The 22991-nt window shown below is 42.1% G+C and overlaps 1 protein-coding gene across 1 annotated transcript; it reads left to right on the forward strand.

The window, feature by feature from the left end:
• Positions 1–283: 283 nt before the first annotated feature.
• TMEM184C (transmembrane protein 184C) lies at positions 284–21499 on the forward strand. Its single transcript, XM_075257593.1, has 10 exons — positions 284–662; positions 4040–4170; positions 4254–4290; positions 4561–4766; positions 5349–5423; positions 6645–6738; positions 7920–8032; positions 10504–10603; positions 16351–16522; positions 19087–21499. The coding sequence occupies exons 1-10, from the start codon at positions 546–548 to the stop codon at positions 19392–19394; spliced, it is 1353 nt and encodes a 450-aa protein (XP_075113694.1). The 5' UTR covers positions 284–545; the 3' UTR covers positions 19395–21499.
• The last annotated feature ends 1492 nt before the right edge of the window (positions 21500–22991 follow it).

Consider the following 22991-nt stretch of genomic DNA (forward strand, 5'->3'; position numbering starts at 1 on the left):
CAAAGGTCCTTTCGATCATTAGTCTTTAGCTGCTACCGACTGTAGCTAGAAGACAAATGTAGTGTAGTTCCCTTTAAGAGCCTGCCTGACGTCAGTGTGCGGCACCTTTACGTACACACTTAGTCATGTGACGATGTCACGCGCACATTACCTAAACCAACAACAACATCGGCCTATCTGCTTACCCTATCTGTTGTAACCTGAAGGAGAGTGGGCGGGGATAGATGACTGACGGGAGAGGTAGCCAATACCGTGACAGATACGTCTGACTGTGACTGTACGTGGGCGGGCGCCTGTGGAGAAGGAGGAAGTGTGTTGTGCAGGGCTGGTGCTGACACTGAGTTACCATGGGCTGTACAGCTCTATGGTGTCAGGAGACTGCTGTGTACAGAGGATGAGCTGCAGGCTGGGACTGTATGGTGCGAGGTGCTGAGCTGCAGGAGCTCAGTGAGGACTGTGGTGTTGGCTAGCACATGGCCATACATTACTGGCCACTACTACTGTACATACATTAGGTCAGTGACTGGCTGCCCTGTTCTGCCAATATGCCTTGTACATGTGGGAACTGGAGAAGATGGATCCGTCCTCTGGTTGTGTTCCTCTATGTTGTTGGACTAGTAGTGGCCATTCCAGTATGTATTTGGGAGATGCAGAAAATGAAGGTAAGAGCCGCAGTGGTCCGTACTGTGTGAGGGTCTCTGGAATCTTATAATCATACTTGACAACTCTTCTGGAGATTGCGGAGGATCCTAGAAAAGGAGGACACCTCTAGGACACTCCGAATAATTGGCAGACCTTCCGGGTGCTGTAGAAGCCTCAGGACAAGAATGGTCCTTGGGGTGTGTGGAGGAGCCAGGATACTGCATACAGCCCGCTCACTCCAAATACACCTTCAGGGGGCGCCACTGTGATCATGTTAGGGTTGTGGCCAGTAAAAGAGAGCATATTATGGCAAAAAAATGAAAGCCCAGCACTCTTCCACTTCCTGGAATCCTATTACATAAAGTTATAGAATCGGGGCAACACGGTGGCTCAGTGATTAGCACTGCAGCTTTGCAGCGCTGGAGTCCTGGGTTCGAATCCTGCCAGAGACAACATCTGCAAGGAGTTTGCATGGATTTCCTCCCATACTCCAAAGACATACTGATAGGGAAAATTGTACCCTATACGGGGCTCATAATCTACATTAAAAAAACAAAAAAAAGTTATAGAATCAACAATGCAATTATACTGTCCCCGGCTCAGCTGAACCACAACTAATGGCATCACAGTGATCTGTCCAGCCTGACCATTGGTCTGTTGTTTTGTACTGGAATGGTACTGTGAATAAAGGATGTAATGAGCTGTGATTAGCTCATTGTGGACCGCACATTGCCATCTCGGTACGGTCTCATCCATAATACATGATAGAGGGACTCCAGGCATGCCAAACAATATTTCTATTTCATGGCACAGCACTGAGGTCCTGCACTACATGCTACAGGGTAGACCTCATTTATCAAATCTGTGTAACAGTAACAATGGCCCTGTTGTCCAAAGCTACTAGTCACAACGCTGGCCTCATTTTTCACAAAAGTTTGAAAAATTAAAGTTGAGCTTTCATAGTGTGCTATAAGCAACAATAAGTTATTCTGTTACGTAGTTGTGATCATTACAGACCATGCAAAGAACTCTGTTTAGTGGAGGGAGTTACTTTAAGGCCGGGGCCCCACAGACTGGAAACTCCGCGATATTGCCTGCAGCGGAGACGCTGTGGGAAAAATCGCGGCGTTGCACAGTGCAGGCAAAGTGGATGGGATTCATGCGAATCCCATCCCCACTTTGCGGAAAAGATTGCAGCATGTCAATTATATCTACGGAAACACCGGCGGCTTTCTCATAGATATAATGTTAATAGAAAGTTCGCGGAGGAAAACTCTGTGAACTTTCTCTTAAAAGCGCTGCGGAAAGAACTGCACTGCGTTCACGCAGCGGTTCTTCCCACAGCGCTTTAGTGCTGTGGATACGGCCCATGGGGCTTAGCCTAAAGCTATGTTCACAATGTGCAGCTATAAGAAAATAAGCTTGAGAATTGTTAGGGCTAGTTCAGACGTGGGGTGCCCGCGCGAGTTTTGGCACAGAGAGAGACGTGGCGAGCTGCGTCTCTCTCTGGTCAAAACCCGCCTGCCACGATCATCAGGGTCGCGGCTTTCCCCTCCTAGGTCGGCTCAAATGAATGAGCCGACATAGGAGGGTGCTGCCGCTAGGCGGAAGCCGCGGTCCAGCACACCGCGGCTTCCGCCTAAAGAAAGGACATGTCGCTTCTTTTCTCCGCTAGCAGCAGCCCACCGCTAGTGGAAAAAAGAAGCCCGGCGGTCTGCATAGACCATCATTGTAAAGGGGCGGATTTTGAAGCGAAATCCGTTGTCAAAATCTGCCCCTTTGTTCACGTGTGAACGAGCCCTTATATTATGGGGAATATAGTAATTAACAGACATATTCAATTTATGTTACCTGTTGGGTATTGTGTCAGGATTGTTCAGTAGCCTATCTGCCCTACATTATGAAGCACATTGGTTCTTTGCAAGGAAACCAAAAATATATATAATATTTCTTACCCCAAATTTAGATCCTTTTCCTAGTTATTTTGGTGTGATAATAGGAGGTGACGTACATCAGAGTCCAGTCTTAGTATGTACTCATGAAGTATTTATGAATGAGGCATAAAGTTTCTTTACATCTGATACCTGTTAGTTGGTTGATCTAAATAGAAGTTAAAGGGGTCATGTTACAAAGAATATCTATCCTCTGGCCACAGGCTAGAGGAGAAATAGCTGATCGGTGGGGTCTGACTGCTGAAACCCCATTCAACCCCAAAAATGTGTGTTTTACTCTTATTGTGAATTCAGCTAGGTTGAACATAGTTGTCCATTCTGGCCGGGACATATCCCTGCACCCTCTCACTTCAATGGGAGTGCTGGACAAAGCCAAGTGTCAGCTATCTCCAGCATTCCCATTGAAGTGCATGAGAGTGAATTGTGATGCATTTTGTCCAGCAGGGGCATGCCTACATTTAGCTAAGCTGCATTCACAACAATGCAATAATACCCCCTTGCATATTCTCAAGATTGGTGAGGGTCTGACCACGCTATCCTCTATTCCTATTTATAGGGTATAAATATGATTTGTGCACCAGTAAGATGTTCCAGCAATGTTCCAGTCTACTGCAATGAAGGAGGCTGAATCAACTCTGCTCCATTCAAATAATAGAAAAAGAATTGCAGTTCCCTGATGCCAGCTCTATACAGTGGATGGAGCATGCAGCTCTGGTCCGATTACTTGACTAGTATAGCTGCTTCTGTAGATCCAAGCACCTGGGAGCAATGAGTTCAGCTGATTGGTGTGATCTATCTGGTGCTGCACCCCCACTGATGATTTACTGTCTTGTGGATAGGTCCTCGTATAAATAATCTACTACCACCCCCACAACAAATTATTAGCAGTTCCTTTGTCTGTTGTCCTGGTCCCACAACTGACCAGAATGACTGACACACGGGCACAGATATGAACAAAGCAAAAATGTTAGAGAAAATCTTTAAAACTCTGTAAGACCTTTAATTAATTATATTTCCAAAAATGTTTAACTATTAATTGTCTAGAAATTCATATATGGTTATGTTTATGGGAAACCCCATTTAACACTAGAAGTCCCAGAGAGGGGTCATTTATCATTTCTACCATTGATTCAAATGTGAGCTCGAAATGTCTGGGACTTCTAGTGTTAATGTAAGTGAATGAAGTTGCATTAAAACTTAGTGGATGTTGCGACTATTACTTCTAGTTGCAAAAAAAATCAAACGCACCTTGTTATAAGACCGATCTGTTCAAACTCATCCTTCATATTGATAGGGTCATACATCAGCGTGAAGTAATTGATGCCAAGGTGAAATTGCTTTAAAATTAGGGCTTGCTTTGAAGCTGGGGAACAGGATCATTCTGAAGACTATTCAGCTTATTATTGTGCTTGATAATGACTATGCCTTTATTTGCTCTGTTGCAGGTTGGCGTGCACACCAAAGCATGGTTTATAGCTGGCATATTTGTGCTTATGACTATACCAATATCGCTATGGGGAATTTTGCAACATTTGGTACACTATACACAGCCTGAATTGCAGAAACCTATCATACGGTATTACAGAAATCTGTTTTACATATCAGCACATTATTGTGATATTTTTTTCTGAACACTTTTTTATTTGTTGTCTTTCACAGTATTTTGTGGATGGTGCCCATTTACAGTGTAGACAGTGTAAGTATTGTATGAAGCTCTGACTCTTTTGTAGACTCTGCAAATTCCACTCATTCTCATTGCTAAGGGCTAGTAATGTGTCTAGTTGTTATATGTAATGGTTTACATATAAACTTTAAAGATGAATAGGAATACCTAAAGGGGTTGTCCGCAGTCAAATCGAATACTGATCTGATTACTTTTTTTCTTAAAATTATTTCACATTTATCGTCTCTGTATGTCAATTAAAAATTCTTATATTCTGTTTTGTATTTCTGTGTCTCTTAACAGTGGATTGCTTTGAAGTATCCTGATATTGCCATATATGTGGATACATGCAGAGAGTGCTATGAAGCTTATGTGATCTACAATTTCATGATTTTCCTCTTAAACTATTTAACAAATCGCTGCCCAAATCTAGCGCTGGTTCTTGAAGCAAAAGATCAGCAAAGACATCTACCTCCTTTGTGTTGTTTTCCACCCTGGGCTATGGGAGAGTAAGTATTTGCACTGTGTGCCTTATAAATGATACTAAGACTTATTACTATTAGTGATCTTGGAGAGATGGATTAGCACGCACCCATAGGAATGAATGGACGCAGCCGGCCGCTTCCATTTATTCCTATGGGTGCGTGCTATTCGAAACGGCCGTTTCAAATAGTACTCGCTCATCTCTATAGCTGAATATATCAGTCCAGTGGTTATCACTGGTACCTTGCAGTGCTGGAGTTGTAGACAACATCTGCAAGGAGTTGGTATGTTCTGTCCGTGTCTACATGGTCTCCACCAGGTAATCCGGTTTCTTCTCACACGTCAAAGACATACTGGTATTGAAATGTAGATTAATTTTACCCACATACATTGTGGTCAAATTTATTATGCAAATCAAAATTTGCATAAAAACTTAATTTTTAGGTTTTCTAGTAAACAGATGGATGGTATTGTGTCTCAGGGCTCTTTGGATAGACTTTGGTTAAACTATCCCAATAATGAGATATACTGAAGTATTTGTAATGATGCGATGGCTATAATGAAATGTGAGGATGACACTGTTATAATGTATGTCAACTCTCTTACAGTGTGCTTTTGTTTCGATGTAAATTGGGTGTGCTCCAGTATACAGTGGTTCGACCAGTTACTACTATAATTGCTTTGTAAGTATATGCAATCTCTAAACTTAAGTGCTGTGTTTGCCTTTCCTTTTTGCTAGTTTGGCTGTGTCCAAACATTATTATAGCATAGGCAACATATATTACATATGTTATAAAAGGGCTGTGGAATCCATTGAACAAACCTCCAACTGCTCAATTTTTCCACAGCCTGACTATCACTGTTTCATAAATGGCCGACAGCCATGATCAGTCAGAAGCAGTAAAGCCCTTCTAATTCAACAAAAACCTAGTGATTGGATGTTTTCAATGGGAGGCAAACATCTGAGTAGGATACTTAAGAAATAAGCATCATTCTCAAGTTTGACGCAGAGTCCGAGTCCATGGCTCGAGACTCCCCACTGATAAGGCCCATTTGTCTGGGTGTACATTAACCAACCTTTTAATGTTAGCTAATAACCTTTTTATAGAGATCAAGGAGATATCGTCACTCCTTAGGGAGAGACCACCATATAGGTGTGTGGAGACTTATTAAGCCATTTGCACTCCACTGTGAGGGATCATGGGAAGAATATGCAAATCTGTCTCCCATGATGTTAATATAGGGAGACAGTGCCTCAGTCATGCAGCACACTAGGGGGCGCTCCCTTTAACATCATGCCTGACCTTCCCAGAGGCCTTTGCTGCAATGATGTGGGATTTTACCAAGTCAGTCTCTCAGCCGAGGACAGCTGTTTTGATCTGTTGTGGCGCGCAAATGGCTTAAGTCTCCACACACCTATATGGTGGTCTCTCCCTAAGGAGTGACAATATCCCCTTAACCTGGTCTAGAAGCCTCTCACCTCTGCCAAGTTAGTCTTCTCTGCGCTGGGCTGAAGAGATTCAAACAGATCGAAACAGCTGTCCTCGGCTGAGAGACTGACTTGATAAAATCCCTCATCATTGCAGCATAGGCCTCTAGGAAAGTCTGGCATGATGTTAAAGGGAGCTCCCCCTAGTGGGCTGCATGACTGAGGCACTGTCTCTCTATATTAACATCATGGGAGACAGATTTGCATATTCTTCCTTTTTATAGAGGTCAGCAAGGCTTGTTCTACAGCGCTGTCATTTAAAATCATAACAAAATTTTAAACATTGCTTAAACACAGTTTTTCCTGAATAATAAAAAAGGAAGGAGCTAATACTGTTTTGAAACGTTTATAGTCAGCCTGTATCATGGTGATATATGCGTCAAGAAACATTGATTTCTTACTCTTCTGTTTTTAGGATTTGTCAGTTGACTGGTATCTATGGGGAAGGAGATTTCAGTGTGAAAAATGCATGGACGTACTTGGTGATAATTAACAATGCTTCGCAATTGGTAAGTGGCACACAAAATAAGATGATAATAAGATGTGTAAAAATGTTATTTACAATGTCATTTGTAGTATAGAGCTAGACTAGGGTTGGGCTATTTTTAAAGGGGTTGTCCACTTTGTAAAATTGATAGTCAATATACAAGGGTCCGACCGCCAGGATCAACCATAGTTCCGCTGCTTTGAGACAGCGCAGCTCCCGATGATTACATGGCAAGAGCTGCGTTGTACTGGGACAGTTGATCTGTGGGGATTCTGAGTGTCAGACCCTTGTGGATCTAATATTGATGGCCTATCCTGAGAATAGACCATCAATTTTACAAAGTAGACGGCCCCACGTACATTGATAGAGTTAAAGGGATTCTACCATTAAACTACCTTTTTTTCTAATGAACACGTCGGAATAGCCTTAAGAAAGGCTATTTGTCTCCTACCGTTAGACGTGGTCTCCGTCGTTCCGTTCCATAGAAATACCAACCGGTATGCAAATGAGCTCTCCGCAGCAATGAGGGCGGGACCCAGCGCTGAAAGACCGATGAGCGCATCCCCATTGCTGCCTGAGAGCTCTTTCCTGCGCCGCCTCCTTCTTCTGCAGCAACTCCACCTCTTCTGGCTTCTCTTGCTCTTGTAGTTCTATACAGGAGCATAGAGAGGCCACCCCAAAATGGCCGCCGGCTCCTGTATTGAACTGCAAGAGCAGCTACCCAAAAATGGCCGCCGGGGTGGAGTGGCCTCTCTATGCTCCTGTATAGAACTACAAGAGCAAGAGAAGCCAGAAGAGGCGGAGTTGCTGCAGAAGAAGGAGGCGGCGCAGGAAAGAGCTCTGGGCAGCAATGGGGACGCGCTCATCTGTGTTTCAGTGCTGGGGCCCGCCCTCATTGCTGCGGAGAGCTCATTTGCATACCGGTTAAAACCGGTATTTCTACAGAACGGCGCTGCGGAGACCACGTCTAAGGGTAGGAGACGAATAGCCTTTCTTAAGGCTATTCCGACGTGTTCATTAGAAAAAAAGGTAGTTTAATGGTAGAATCCCTTTAAGGTTTTAGTTGGTACTAGTGTGAACTAGCTTATACTTACAGTATACTTAGAGTGTAGTTCAATACTCTTGTCATGTTAGAATTCAACTCTATTCTCCACTGTTACCTAAATTTGTGTATTTGTCTGTACGCCACTTTTTATTTTCTAGTTTGCTATGTACTGTCTTGTCCTGTTCTACAAAGTGCTGAAAGAAGAATTGAATCCTATTCAACCAGTTGGCAAATTTCTGTGTGTGAAGATGGTCGTCTTTGTTTCTTTCTGGTATGGGTGGCTTTGGTTATTGTAACCTTTGTACAGCATTGTTTTACTACATATGATAAAGCAGGTTAGATACTTGTATGGTAGTAATATATTATAAGATACCGTAATACGGGTTATTTATGAAGATTGTCAAACTGGCAGTACATCAATTCAAAGGATAGGCTGTTTTTCCTATTATATACCTAGTACCCCCAGTGATCAGCTGTTCTCAGCAGTTAAAGGGGTTTTCCCATCTTACTGTTTCAGACGTTTGCCTGCTGTCTCTTTTTCTCATTTCCTGTATTTCTGCTTGTAGAGAACAGACTCTGTGTTATCTATGTGTTTACATAGAGAGTTAACAGACTCTGCTGTATCAGCAAACTGCAATTGGCTGAACTGATTGTTCTGCTGACAGAGCGGCGAGTGACGTCACTTGTCCTATCACACAGGCCCCTGTTATGGAAATGCTTTGTAAACTATGGGAGAAATAAGTTCACATAGCAGGCAAACAAAGCATTATTTCTAAAGTAATATATTTAGGAAAAGTCTTCAATTTACATAAGCTACCAGTATAGATAGGATCCTTGAGATGGGACCAACCCCTTTAATGTACAAAGAATGGAACAGGAAACAGATCCATTATAGTGGCCAGACCAGATTACTGCAGATCAGCTCCTGTTCAGATGAATAAGCTGATATGGAGTAACTTGGTTCAGTTACTACACAGTGAACAGAGCTTCCTGCTTCCTTCTTTGTGTATCAGCTGCTGAGAACAGCAGATCGACTGTGGCGCTAGTCTGCTGTTAATGACCTATCCTTAGGATAGGTCATCAGCAATTTTAATGTGGGAAACCCCTTTAATGTATAGAGGCACTACAGTTCAGACTAAAGAACAATGTCAGTTGTCACCAAGACACCTGGAATATCTAGTCCAGGGGTCCTCAAACTTTTTAAAAGGTGGGCCAGGTCACTGTCCCTCGGACCATTGGAGGGCCGGAATATAGTTTAAAGGGATTCTACCATTAAAATCAAATTTTTTCTCGATAACACATAGGAATAGCCTTAAGAAAGCCTCTTCTTCTCCTACCTTTCGATTTCTTCTTTGCCCCGCCGTTTGGTTAAAATTCCGTTTTCTGTCGGTATGCAAATGAGTTATCTTGCAGCACTGGGGGCATCCCCAATGCTGCGAGAGACCTCTCCAGCGCTGCCTCCCAACTTCTTCTGGAACGTCGTCTTTATGCGTCTTCTTCTGTTGCAGGCAGAGCCGACTGAGCATGCCCACAGGCCACAAGAACTTGGCCGCTTACTTACTGTGCAAGCGGCCATTTTTCTTGTGGCCGCGGGCATGTGCAGTTGGCTCTGAGCGAGGCCCAAGGCGTACAAGTTTCACCGCCTGCGCCGGAAGAAGACACATGAAGATCACGTTCCAGAAGAAGATGGAGGTGGCGCTGGAGAGTTCTCTTGCAGCATTGGGGACGCTCCCAGTGCTGCAAGAGAACTCATTTGCATACCGACAGAAAACAGAATTTTAACTGAACAGTGGCGCGGAGAAGAATAACCTTTCGTAAGGCTATTCTGACGTGTCAACGACAAAAACAGTTTTTAATGGTAGAATCCCTTTAAAGCTGACCCAGTGGAATGCACACACCAAACACAAGTGTGAATGCCCCCTGAGTGTTATTAATCCTACAGTAAGATATTATAGCGCTTACTTCAGGGGGCACAGATAGGGTCTGGGATCCAGGAAGTCAGCAGGCACTAAACCAAACTAGTGAGGTGGCTTTGCCCACTGTAATTTGGGCTGCCTCAGGTCAGGTCACGTTGCTATGGTGACCTGACTGACGAAGTGACGCGTAGGGGTACAATTGACTATACCGGGCCACGCCATGGAGACAGCGCGCTTCACTTTATTGATTGGAGGGCACCACTCCTGATGTCTGCGCGATCTGCTCTGTCTCCGGTGTCCGCCTGTGTCCTTCTGTCACAACGCAAGTATGCGATGTAAGGAGGATACCGGAGGTAGATCACCGGTATCCTCCTTACATCGCATACATGCGATGTGACAGGCGGACACCGGAGGCAGAGCAGATCGTGCAGACATCAGGAGCGGTGCCCTCCAATAGGTGAAGTGAAGCGCGCTACATGGCCTGGACCGAGCTCCCCAGGAGCTTCATTATAAATGCACGCCTGCCAGTGGGCCGGACAGATGTGCTCGGCGGGCCGCAGTTTGAGGACCCCTGTTCTAGATCCTTACAAAGGGTCCCGCAACATTTAAAAGAAAAAAAGTTATATATTCACAGTTTTGGTCTTTCTATACTCTATCAACCTGCCCAGCAAACCAATTTGTGAATAGAACTTTCAAAGCTATTTCAGAAGCCCGGAGAAGTGTTTGCGTACTCAAAATGGCTTGGACTTCTGGGCTTATGTTTTCATATCGCCCTCATTTATCTCCTTGGCCCTCTAATAAAATATCACATCCTGTTTTCTCCCAGGCAAGCTGTATTGATAGCTCTCATGGTGAAAGTTGGAATCATTTCTGATAAACATACTTGGGAATGGAAAAATGTCAAAGATGTCGCTACAGGCCTTCAGGTAAAGTGAAATTTTTAAACGGCATGCGCCTGCATTTCTAGAATATACATAAACTTGAAAGCTATTTTCAGGATTGTGGAGTGGGTAGGGCAAATCTCCAACTCCTGATACGACTCCTTCAGAAATGGCTTTTAGGAGTTGTCAGCTAGAAGCAGCAGAGATCCTCTGAAAAAGCTAATGATTAAATTCCTATGAAAGTATCTAATAAACTATACAATATTGAAAACTATATTTTTCGGACTATAAGACGCACTGGACTATAAGACGCACCTAGGTTTTAGAGGAGGAAAATAGGGAAAAAAAATTTTGAAGCAAAAACTGGTAAAATATTTAATGTATGGGAGTTGTAGTTTTGCAACAGCTGCAAGGCCACATTGACAGGTGACTCTGCAGCTGTACGGGGATGCATAGAGTGTTTTTTTTTGCGGGGCCAGATGTACTTTTTAGTTATACCATTTTGGGGAATATCTATTGCTTAGATCACCTTTTATTGAAAAAAAACCCGGTGGTTTATGATATATGATTTTCTACTTTTATATATACAGTCCTATGAAAAAGTTTGGGCACCCCTATTAATCTTAATCATTTTTAGTTCTAAATATTTTGGTATTTGCAACAGCCATTTCAGTTTGATATATCTAATAACTGATGGACACAGTAATATTTCAGGATTGAAATGAGGTTTATTGTACTAACAGAAAATGTGCAATATGCATTAAACCAAAATTTGACCGGTGCAAAAGTATGGTCACCTCAACAGAAAAGTGACATTAATATTTAGTACATCCTCCTTTTGCAAAGATAACAGCCTCTAGTCGCTTCCTGTAGCTTTTAATCAGTTCCTGGATCCTGGATAAAGGTATTTTGGACAAACAATTCAAGTTCAGTTAAGTTAGATGGTCGCCGAGCATGGACAGCCCGCTTCAAATCATCCCACAGATGTTCAATGATATTCAGTTCTGGGGACTGGGATGGCCATTCCAGAACATTGTAATTGTTCCTCTGCATGAATGCCTGAGGATTTGGAGCGGTGTTTTGGATCATTGTCTTGCTGAAATATCCATCCCCGGCGTAACTTCAACTTCGTCACTGATTCTTGAACATTATTCTCAAGAATCTGCTGATACTGAGTGGAATCCATGCGACTCTCAACTTTAACAAGATTCCCGATGCCGGCATTGGCCACACAGCCCCAAAGCATGATGGAACCTCCACCAAATTTTACAGTGGGTAGCATGTGTTTTTCTTGGAATGCTGTTTCTTTTTGGATGCCATGCATAACGCCTTTTTTTATAACCAAACAACTCAATTTTTGTTTCCAAAATGAAGCTGCCTTGTCCAAATGTGCTTTTTCATACCTCAGGCAACTCTATTTGTGGCGTACGTGCAGAAACGGCTTCTTTCTCATCACTCTCCCATACAGCTTCTATTTGTGCAAAGTGCGCTGTATAGTTGACCGATGCACAGTGACACCATCTGCAGCAAGATGATGCTGCAGCTCTTTGGAGGTGGTCTGTGGATTGTCCTTGACTGTTCTCACCATTCTTCTTCTCTGCCTTTCTGATATTTTTCTTGGCCTGCCACTTCTGGGCTTAACAAGAACTGTCCCTGTGGTCTTCCATTTCCTTACTATGTTCCTCACAGTGGAAACTGACAGGTTAAATCTCTGAGACAACGTTTTGTATCCTTCCCCTGAACAACTATGTTGAGCAATCTTTGTTTTCAGATCATTTGAGAGCGGGCTGTCCATGTTCGGCGACCATCAAACTTAACTGAACTTGAATTGTTTTGTAGAAAGAAATGGTCCAAAATACCTTCATCCAGGATCCAGGAACTGATTAAAAGCTACAGGAAGCTACTAGAGGCTGTTATCTTTGCAAAAGGAGGATGTACTAAATATTAATGTCACTTTTCTGTTGAGGTGCCCATATTTTTGCAATTTCAATCCTGAAATATTACTGTGTCCATCAGTTATTAGATATATCAAACTGAAATGGCTGTTGCAAACACCAAAATATTTAGAACTAAAAATGATTAAGATTAATAGGGGTGCCCAAACTTTTTCATAGGACTGTATATATTCTAGGGACAGGAGGTGATTTAGAACTTTTATTTATTTCATATTTTTATTATATATTTTTAAAGCTTTTTTTTTTTTTACTATTTTATTCCCCCCCGGGGCTTGAACCTGCGGTCACTTGATTGCAAGTCCCATAGACGGCAATACAACTGTATTGCCGTCTATGGGACATTCTGTCTATTAGTATTACGGCTGGTCATAGACCCAGCCGCAATACTAATACAGCCGTGACAGGCCTGGGAGCCTCATTAGGCTCCCGGCTGTCACCCGAACAGGTCGGCTCCTGCGATATCGCCGCGCAGGAGCCGGCCTGCAACGTCACAGGTACGGGGCCGGTGGGGACCGGCCCCGGGGGAGAAGGGGCCGCTGATACTGACCCGGCATCCGCTGTACTAGAGAGGCGGATGTCGGGGAGGGATAGACGCCGGGGCCTGAGACATCGCTGCCCTGCCCTGCATGAAGCCAGCGGCGGGGGGACGGAGGAGCGGAATAGCATCACTCCTTCCGCTGCTGGCTTCATGCAGGGCACAGGAGCGCAGCGATGTCGCAGGCCCCGGCACCTGTAATGGTGTCTATCACTTGCCGGCTTCCGCCTCTCTATTACAGCGGATGCCAGGCGCCACATTCGGCCTATAAGACGCACCCTTCTTTTCCCCCCAAATTTTGGGGAAAAAAAGTGTGTCTTATAGTCCGAAAAATACGGTAATCTAATTAAAAATATTTAATCATTTTTCCTGACTCCACCAAAAACTGACCTTGACGCCTCAATCCTGGCTATTTTATAGAACTATTTTCCCTATACGGTAGTTCCTCACTGTGTGGTTTTATTTCTAATATTAAAGGGGATCTCAACTGTCTAATATTGATGGCCTGTTCTTAGGAAATGCCTTAAATATTAGGTATGTGAGGGAATAGGCAATAAAGAGAGGCCGTCAATATTAGAAAGTGGATCTTACCTCTAATGTTCTATGATGTGACAAGTTTGTTTATATAATTTAAATCGCAGTTCTATCATAACTTCTCCTACTAAAGATTAGACATGTGACGCGTTTATTGATGAATTGTATTGAATTTATCTGAAAGTGTGTAATCTACTTTCATAATTTTATCGTGACAATTATTAAAGGGGTGCTCCCATGAACATAACCATGTTTAGTTTTGTAGACTATTAAAAGTTAAACATTTTTGCAAATAAAGATAATTTAAAAATGTTGCTTTGTTTAAAAAAAATAAAATAATAATCTTTATTGTGACAATCTGTTGTCTTGATTGGTTGCCATTGAATACATCCAAGAATGCAGGAACTCTTTTTTTTTTTTTTTTTTTTTTTTTTTTTTTTTTTTTTTTAGTCTGGGACTTGTAAGAGACACAGCCATGATTTCCTTAGGGTCTGTGCACAGTTTTTTGGCACTGATTTTGACGCTGAATCCACCTCCAAAAGAAACCTTCTAATAGAGTTCTATTGGGAGGCTTTTTTTTGGAGGTGGACTTATCGTCAAAATCAGCGCCAAAAAAATGTGTGCACGGACCCTTATTGTGATCAGGTTATCAGGCAGGGAGATTACATGCATGACAAGATAACCTGCCCACAATAAGTAAACCATGGCTGGGTTTCAGAGTATAGAACGTTCTTGCATGATCATATCCATTGGCTCACAATCAAGAAAAAAAAATATCATTATTGAGATGATCAGAAAATAATAATAATGTTTGATTTATATTTGCAAAAAAATTTAAACTTTTAATTGTCTACATTTTAAATATGGTTATGTTTGCGGGATACTCTTTTTAAGTTTTGTAATATACATTCTCCCTGTTACAAGATCTCTATTTATAGTCATTTAACCTGTTAACATCTATGTCACAGAAATACCCGGCATGTGGTAATGAACATGAAACTCGCACTAGTATAAATGTTTAAGACAGGTTGAAGAATTTGCTCTTGCACACAGTAGCATCACCTTTCCTTTTCTCTGGTCCGTCAGATGGACCGCTTTAATGGCGGGTATACACGTAGCACGGGGGACCCCATTGACTGTTTTGGGTTCCATCGTGTGTTCATTTTTTAAAACCTAAACAGTCCCCCGTGCAGGATATTTTCATCCACCAATTTCAGGCGAACATTGCATTAGAATCACTAACGGAGACTACAGTTTAGATGTGATCATATCTAGAATCACATACAGATCTATCATTTACATAGCGGAATGGTTTTCATGAATAGTGTACATAGACTTTAAAAGAATTTATTGCCAATTTTTAAATTTATTTATTAAAACCAGAAAGTAACATACATTTTATTCTGTCTTTTATTCTGTCTTATATTCTATTTTCTCCACAAGATTATGTGAACTGCCATCTTGCTTTAGCTTCTCTTCTTCTCTGTTCACGGCATTTAGTGATATGCTTTACATAGTCTTATGGCCATAGGTAGCCTTAGTCTGCAGAGACTCAATGATGTATTTAGGAGAATTTTCTAGAGACAGTTTGTGCAGGGAGGGTCCAAACAGAATAGTATAGTACACCATGCTTTCAGTCAGGGGAAAAAAGCAGCAGATCATTTTTAAATTAAAGTCAATGTAAAACAGATGGCCATCCATTAAAACAGATCTGCTAAATGGATGATAGCAGCATGATGTGAATATAATCTACCCTGAATACTTACTCGTGTTTCTGTATCCTCTTTATCTGTTCAGTTTATTCAGTGTTAGTGATGTTTGTAGTATATGGACACAATGAATTCATGATCAACAAATGCCTTTTAAGGGAGGGTTCACACTGAGTAACGCTGGCGTTTTTTGTGCTTATTTTTGCACATAGCGCCACGTTAACGCCGTGTTTGCGCCGTGCAACGCGACCGCAAAATAGCGCAGCGCAAACGCGGCGTATACGCGGCGTTAACGCGGCACTATGTGCAAAAATAAGCACAAAAAACGCCAGCGTTACTCAGTGTGAATGCAGCCTAATGTAGTATTATAAAATATTTTTTTGTCTCTGTACCCATAGACGGGGTTGAGGGGATATTGTCACTCCATAAGGAGAGAACCACCATTTAGGTGTGTGGAGTCTTATTAAGCCATGAGCGCTCCACTGTGCAAAGGAACATGGGAAGAATATGCAAATCTGACTTCCATGATGTAATTAGGATGTCAGTGCCTCAAGAATGCACACCAATAGAGGGCGCTGACTGAGAATGTTCAAGTCTGTCTTCCATGATTTAATTAGGAAGACTGAGCAGAGAAGTGTGAGAGAGAAGGAGAGATACAATTACTGACAAAGGCTGCTGGAGCTAATAATAAGTTTTCTATCTTACTTCAGGTGCTTTGTTCACATCAGTATTTTTCAACACATCTCCATGATGTTTCTATGTGAGTGTTAGTTCTGGAGCAGATTTTCCCTTTTTTTTTCCCCCTACATGTACTGTCTATGGAAGACGTTTTAGTAGTTAGAGAACCTTAATGGGGAAAACTGCTAGAATATGCACAATACAAGTCCTATAATGGGCAGAAATAGTATTACTCCTTATATACAAGTGTACATTGCAGCTTGAAATATTATCGGAAATGTTAATAATCTGACTAATATTGCAGTGATCTCTAAGGACACTTCTTTGGAGTCTTCATTACAATTCTAACATCTTGTTCCCTATATTTTCACTTTGGATCAGGATTTTGTGATCTGTATTGAAATGTTCCTGGCCGCCATCGCTCACCACTTCAGCTTTTCCTACAAACCTTATGTGCAAGAAGCAGAAGAAGGCTCATGCTTTGATTCCTTTCTTGCTATGTGGGATATATCAGACATCCGAGCAGATATATCAGAGCAAGTACGCAATGTTGGTAAGTACATAATACTAAACTGTAGCTAAATTTTCTGCTCAACAATTCATTCATGCAGGGTATCCCTTAGACTTTGTTGTATAGATAAATCATAGTTTAAAAGTGTGTACTAATATTTTTTTCTGGTGACGTTCACTGCATTTTCCCTGCTCTTCTATCTCAGATCTTGGGGGTGTGGGAGGGAGGCTGGCTACATTACACTGTGCCAAACTTCTATTTCCTAAGTTCCCTTGAGGCTTTGTGACTCACTATAAAGTAGGTCTGGGGGTGACTATGATCTAAATCAAAATTATTTGAACATTTTACCACAATTCCTGAATGCTTATTTTAGGTCACTCCCCTTTTTATATGCCACACCCCTATTTATATGCCATGCTATGCCACTGTATTTTGGTTTCATTTACTCACATATCAGCAATCCTGACTGTATAGAGTACAACTAGGTCAGGGATAGGCAACCATTTTTGTTCGGCGTGCCGATTTAAATTAAGAAATCAAAAATGAGGTCCTCGGAATGCCGCACAATAATTGTAAGGTTAATGACCCGTATACTAAAGTCATATAGCACAAACTGTAAAATAGGGGGGCTGTCATACTGTGCTCCCAGCCACATGTGTTTACCGCTATATGCCTGGATACACTTGTACTTTTCCATTAGAAGCAATGTAAGTACATGTGTAACCAGCAATTAGTGGTAAATGTATGTGACTGGTAGCAGAGTGAGGTAAGGCCTGAAGGATGGTGACACACTATGTATCTGGATGTTGCATCCAGTCCCTGGCCTCCAGGACTTTCACTTTTCTGTAAACGCAGATTAATTTCAGCCACTTATAATTCCTGGTTCGGTAACAGCAAAACCACAGCCAGAATTAATGAGTGTCATACTTACCCCAAAGTGACAGCACTGGTGTCTGGATACTGAATTTGGCTATATCCGCACCTAGTACACAGTGTGTCACCACCTGAAAGAAACGCCCTAAGGCTGAGGCCCCACGTTGCGGAAACTCAGCTTTTTTTGCTGCGTTTTTTTTTTCAGCCAAAGCCAAGAAAGGCTACAAAAGGAATGGGAAATATATAGTAAACACTTATACTTCTACCTTGTGCTCAATACACTCCTGGCTTTGGCAAGAAAATCTGCAACAAAAACAAACAAAAAACTGTTTCATCAATGATGACTATGCCCACATGAGAAAGTATACTGTTCAGAGGGTTAGCGGAAAGCAGAGTTTATTGTCAAGATCCTGACCACTTGCCGGGCATCCTTGCAGGTTGATGAAATATGCAAATTAGCTGTAAGTTCCCAGGCGATTGTACTTTGGTTCAGGAGCCTGAAGATCTGCTTAGAAAACTGTATTTGTCTGCTATTTAGTGTTAGCAATAATTAAATGGGAGACAGGACCTGACACCTTGCATTTAAAGCGTCATTCCCATCTCAGTCTTTCATGGCTTAGATGGGAGTAGCCCTGTCTCCACCTCCCTGAGATGGTTGGAAGTAATGGAGACAGCCCAAACGCAGATGTTTTGTGTGCTTCTATGAACGGTGTAGCACAGCGAGCTGCAGCTATGGAAATGACATGTCGTGTGCTATGTAGTTTCCATAACTCCTGTTTACATCTATGAGAAACCATGTAGAACAGCCATGCTCACCTGATTCTGTAACTCCCAATCTTATTTGGCCAATATATACCCCATTTGTTAATTAGTTATTCCTATTCTATTTTTTCTCATGGACCCATAGACCCATGTTTTTTATTACTGAGTCCATGCCATAAAATGGACAGGATTAGGCCCACACTGACTTGTAATGGTTGAGTGTAGGGGGCCATAATAAAAAGATCAGTGTGCTACCTGTGTGCAGAGCAACAAAGCACACGGTTGTGTGCTTAGAGCTTTGTGTAAGGGAGTCAGAGAGTCAGCAAAACTGTTTGCGATTTGCTGTTTGTGTGAATGTTGTGGTACAGCAAGCTTCACTGTCTTCATAACTCCTGAAGTTAGGGAAACAGTGTAGCTCATTGTGCTACACTGTTTCCGTAACTCCTATTTACCTCTGAGAATTATTGAAACCGCATAGAACAGCAGAATTCAGTTGTTAAGCTGAGATGGGAATATATACAATGTATTCATTAGCCAGTTAGGGTGGGTTCACATCTGCGCCCCGGTCTCCACCTTCAGGTTTCCGTCTTCTGCCAACAGTGTCTGCCCGTGAGAGTTTTATGCCCTCCGTGGCAAAACCGTTTTTTTTTTTTTTTTTTTTTTTGTTTTGTGGGGTTTTAACCGGACACAAAGTCCTGCATGTCCAACTTTGTGTCCGGTTAAAAAAAATGTTGTAGCCATGGAGACCGCAAAATGCTCGCGGGCGGACACTTTGCAAACCCATTCAAATGAATGGGTTTGAAAAGTGACTGCTGATTTCCGTCTCCTGTCCAGTTTCTCGGGCAGAAGATGGAATCTTGAAAGCGGAGACCGGGGTGCAGATGTGAACCCGCCCTTAGTAATACTCTGTTCATTACAATAGAATAGAGAAAATGTTCATTGTTTTTTTGATTTTTTTTTTCTTATTACAGGAAGAACAGTTTTGGGTAGACCCCGGAAGATGTTTTTTCCTGAGGATCTGGAGCAGAATGAACACACTAGCCTGTTGTCATCCTCAACACAGGATCCAGTATCGGCAGTATCATCTGTGCCACCATCTCCTTCTGGACACTACCAAGGGTTTGGTCAGACAATAACCCCTCAAACTACACCCACATCTGCAACTATTCCAGAAGAACTCTACAGCACAGAGTCACCCGAGGAAGATGTCGCCGTGCCAGTACCGGAGCCTGATGAGGTGGAGGTATCACATGAGAGCAGCAACCGCTCACGCTCCTAGATCATAGGAAACTCTGCCAAATGTTCTCATAACTTGAAGCCCCCCATTCTAGGGAAAATAGTGCCCAAGTGGACATCTATTACTTAAGGTTTAGATAACGTATAGTTTGGGCATTGTTGACAAAATGTATTTTGTATGTAAGTCTGTGTTTTTAAACCTGGCTAAATAATGGACATTCATGTAAACTTACGCCAACAACTTGAACAGATGTTTTGGACTCTACCTTACACTAGTAGTAAAGGTATTTTTCAACTTAATCATATCACACACATTTTTGACACTTGTACCAAATGCATTCTATCATACCCCTATACATAACATTTAGCTGTAGTTAGTAAGTTCTGTTGTAATTGCTTCTAAACCACATTCTATATTTTATGATGTATATGGGGCTTAAATAAGGTTCTCCAGCATATGTATATATATATAACCTACAGTGTAGGCAGCAGGTGAGATGGGAGAGGCTTGCTTTGAGGCTGTTTCTCCTCTCAGGTCAGATATGCACTACACCAAGATGGCTCAACTTGCCAGTACTAAAACAGTGCCTTTCCACTCTCCAAGCTATCCACAGAAATAACTATCTAACCAGGCCATATGACAAAGGCCTCTTCCCCTGACTAAGTGGACCTCATATCTAATTTTAACAGTAGCTTTCAACACCTCTACCAAATGCAGTTCTTCTTCAGAATCAGTGGAGTGGCACAGATTAAATAATGCAGAGTTGGATTTTTTTTTCTCGAGCCCCCACCATTCCCAAGCAATCAGTGCAGTCAGTTTTGTTGTCTGATATGCGATTAAACTTTCTACTGTCAAGTGGGTAGTCTATGGAACTGGAATTGGAACTCTGAATCACGTTGTCTTGACTGGTCCAAGAACAACCAATTGACAGTAGAAAGAATAACTTGCATGTCAAGTACCAAACCTAATTGCACCAATAGCTCAGGAACGGTGAGGGCTAGAGAAAAATTCCCCCTGTCAGAAGTGTGGAAAAGTCCTTGTTAACCAAAATGTGTTCATTCTAATATGGAAGAATAGGGATGGTCAATTAATCGCAGAATAATCAAGATTGAAGTCTGCTGAATAAATCATTGTGAGCTTTGTGATCTTTTCTCACACGGCCTTTGCTAAAGGATATGTCACTGTATGCTATCCAATGAGAATTGCTAATGTGTGTATAACTGACACCAAAATGTAGTGGCATGGCATATAACAAGTGGTGTGGCATATAAAAAGAGGGTGTCCTAAAATAATCCATTTATTAATCGTAATCAAGGTAGAATCTTCAATTAGTCGTGATTTTCATTTAGTCATTCCCGCCTAACCCTACAATGAGATAATTAACATGGGCTATGAGAGTAAAACACTATCTCACCTTACCGAACTTATTACCCTTAATGGTACAATTTTTATTTATTTAGTATTGACAGAAATTTCTAAGGGGTTGTTCACACTACCGTTGTGTCCATAGCTATTGTCAGTTACAATATTTTAGCAACAAACATTAGCTGATTCGTCAATAGTCCGTTAAAATTACCATTCATTTCAGTGGGATTTTATCTTGTCTGTCTACACCCAAGTCTGTTTTTTTCCAGCGGACTTTTCTGTCCGTTATAAAAACCTGACGGCAAGTATCCATTATTTTATTTTAATTTTTTTTTAACATTGAAGTCTATGGGAAACTGACTTCAGTTACTGTCCGTTTGTGTCCGTTTCTTTTGGTTTTTGTTTTTAAACGGACACCTTCATAATGGAATCCAATGGTAGTGTGAACCCTTCCTAACCTGATGATTCCATTTTAAGCATGCATTGCAGATATAATGTGATGATGGCATACAAGATTCACTTGTAATATATCACAACAGTGTACTTGACATTGCATTTTTATTTGCAATGTTATTTCATTGATTAGCCAAAACATAAAATAGTTTTGTGTTTTCCCTGAAGTTCTTAAATCTTGTATAAGTTGTGGAATAAAATGTGAAAAGTGCATTCAAAAGGATTACCGTATTTTTCGGACTATAAGACGCACCTAGGTTTTAAAGGAAAATAGGGAAAAAAAAATTTGAAGCAAAAACTGGTAAAATATTTAATATATGGGAGTTGTAGTTTTGCAACAGCTGCAAGGCCACATTGACAGGTGACCCTGCAGCTGTACGGGGATGCATAGAGCGTTTTTTTTGCGGGGCCAGCTGTACGTTTTAGTTATACCATTTTGGGGGGATATCTATTGCTTAGATCACCTTGTATTGAAAAAAAAGAGGAGGTGATTTAGAACTTTTATTTATTTCATATTTTTAAAGCTTTTTTTTTTTTTTTTTTTTTTTTTTTTACTATTTTATTCCCCCCCGGGGGCTTGAACCTGCGGTCACTTGATCGCAAGTCCCATAGACGGCAATACAACTGTATTGCCGTCTATGGGACATTCTGTGTATTAGTATTACGGCTGGTCATAGGCCCAGCCGCAATACTAATATATAGCAGTGACAGGCCCGGGAGCTTCATTAGGCTCCCGGCTGTCACCCGAACAGGTCGGCTCCTGCGATATCGCCGCGCAGGAGCCGGCCTGCAACTTTACAGGTACGGGGCCGGTGGGGACCGGCCCCGGGGGAGAAGGGGCCACCGATACTGACCCGGCATCCGCTGTACTAGAGAGGCGGATGCCGGGGAGGGATAGACGCCGGGGCCTGAGACATCGCTACGATCCTCTCCCCTGCATGAAGCCAGCGGCGGGGGCACGGAGGAGCCCCTGCCGCTGCTGGCTTCATGCAGGGCAGAGGAGCGCAGCGATGTCGCAGGCCCCGGCACCTGTAATGGCGTCTATCACTTACCGGCTTCCGCCTCTCTATTACAGCGGATGCCAGGCGCCACCTTCAGACTATAAGACGCACCCTTCTTTTCCCCAAAAATTTTGTGTGCGTCTTATAGTCCGAAAAATACGGTAACTAAGAGATCTACCATCTGATAATTCAGAATGGGTCCCGGATAGCTCATGGAACTGAAACAGGACCATGATGTAGGGGGTGTTTATTGTCAGTTTACTTCATGCTAGGATGAGTTACATGAAGAGCGATAAATATTTTCCGCACTCACTAGATGGATTCTCAAGGACACTGCTTGCAAAAAAATATATATGCAGGATATATTGACATTGAGCAGTGTTTTGCTAAATTTTCTGTGACTGAAAATCGGTTTCATTTATGAAGGATGTTTTTGTAGTAAGTGCATAGATATCGACAAGGTCTATTCAGATGACTTAAATTTCTGCAGAAAATCGACCCTGTGTGAATAAACTGTCAGTCAGAGCCACAGAACCACTCTAGGGTAAGTGCAGATGCCGTGGATTTGCCTGTGAAGTCTGAAACCTACATGCACTGTTTGCAGATTTGAGGGGTTTTTTTGTTTTTTTTTATGTAGATTGTGAGCCCCATATAGGGATCACAATGTACTTTTTTTTTCCCTATCAGTATGTCTTTGTACAATGGGAGGAAATCCACGCAAACACGGGGAGAACATACAAACTCCCTGCGGATGTTCCTGACAGGATTCAAACCCAGGACTCCAGTGCTGCGAGGCTGCAGTGCTAACCACTGAGCCACC

The sequence above is a fragment of the Leptodactylus fuscus genome, chromosome 1 (assembly GCF_031893055.1).
Source record: "Leptodactylus fuscus isolate aLepFus1 chromosome 1, aLepFus1.hap2, whole genome shotgun sequence".
Lineage (NCBI taxonomy): Eukaryota > Metazoa > Chordata > Amphibia > Anura > Leptodactylidae > Leptodactylus > Leptodactylus fuscus.

What these genes read in the sequence shown, in the direction of transcription:
- TMEM184C (XM_075257593.1), top strand. Translation starts at nt 546, where the DNA reads ATGCCTTGTACATGTGGGAACTGGAGAAGATGGATCCGTCCTCTGGTT. An exon ending in TTGCAGAAACCTATCATACG is followed by an intron (nt 4,171 to 4,253) that starts GTATTACAGAAA and finishes TGTCTTTCACAG; the next exon opens with TATTTTGTGGATGGTGCCCA. An exon ending in ATGTCGCTACAGGCCTTCAG is followed by an intron (nt 10,604 to 16,350) that starts GTAAAGTGAAAT and finishes ACTTTGGATCAG; the next exon opens with GATTTTGTGATCTGTATTGA.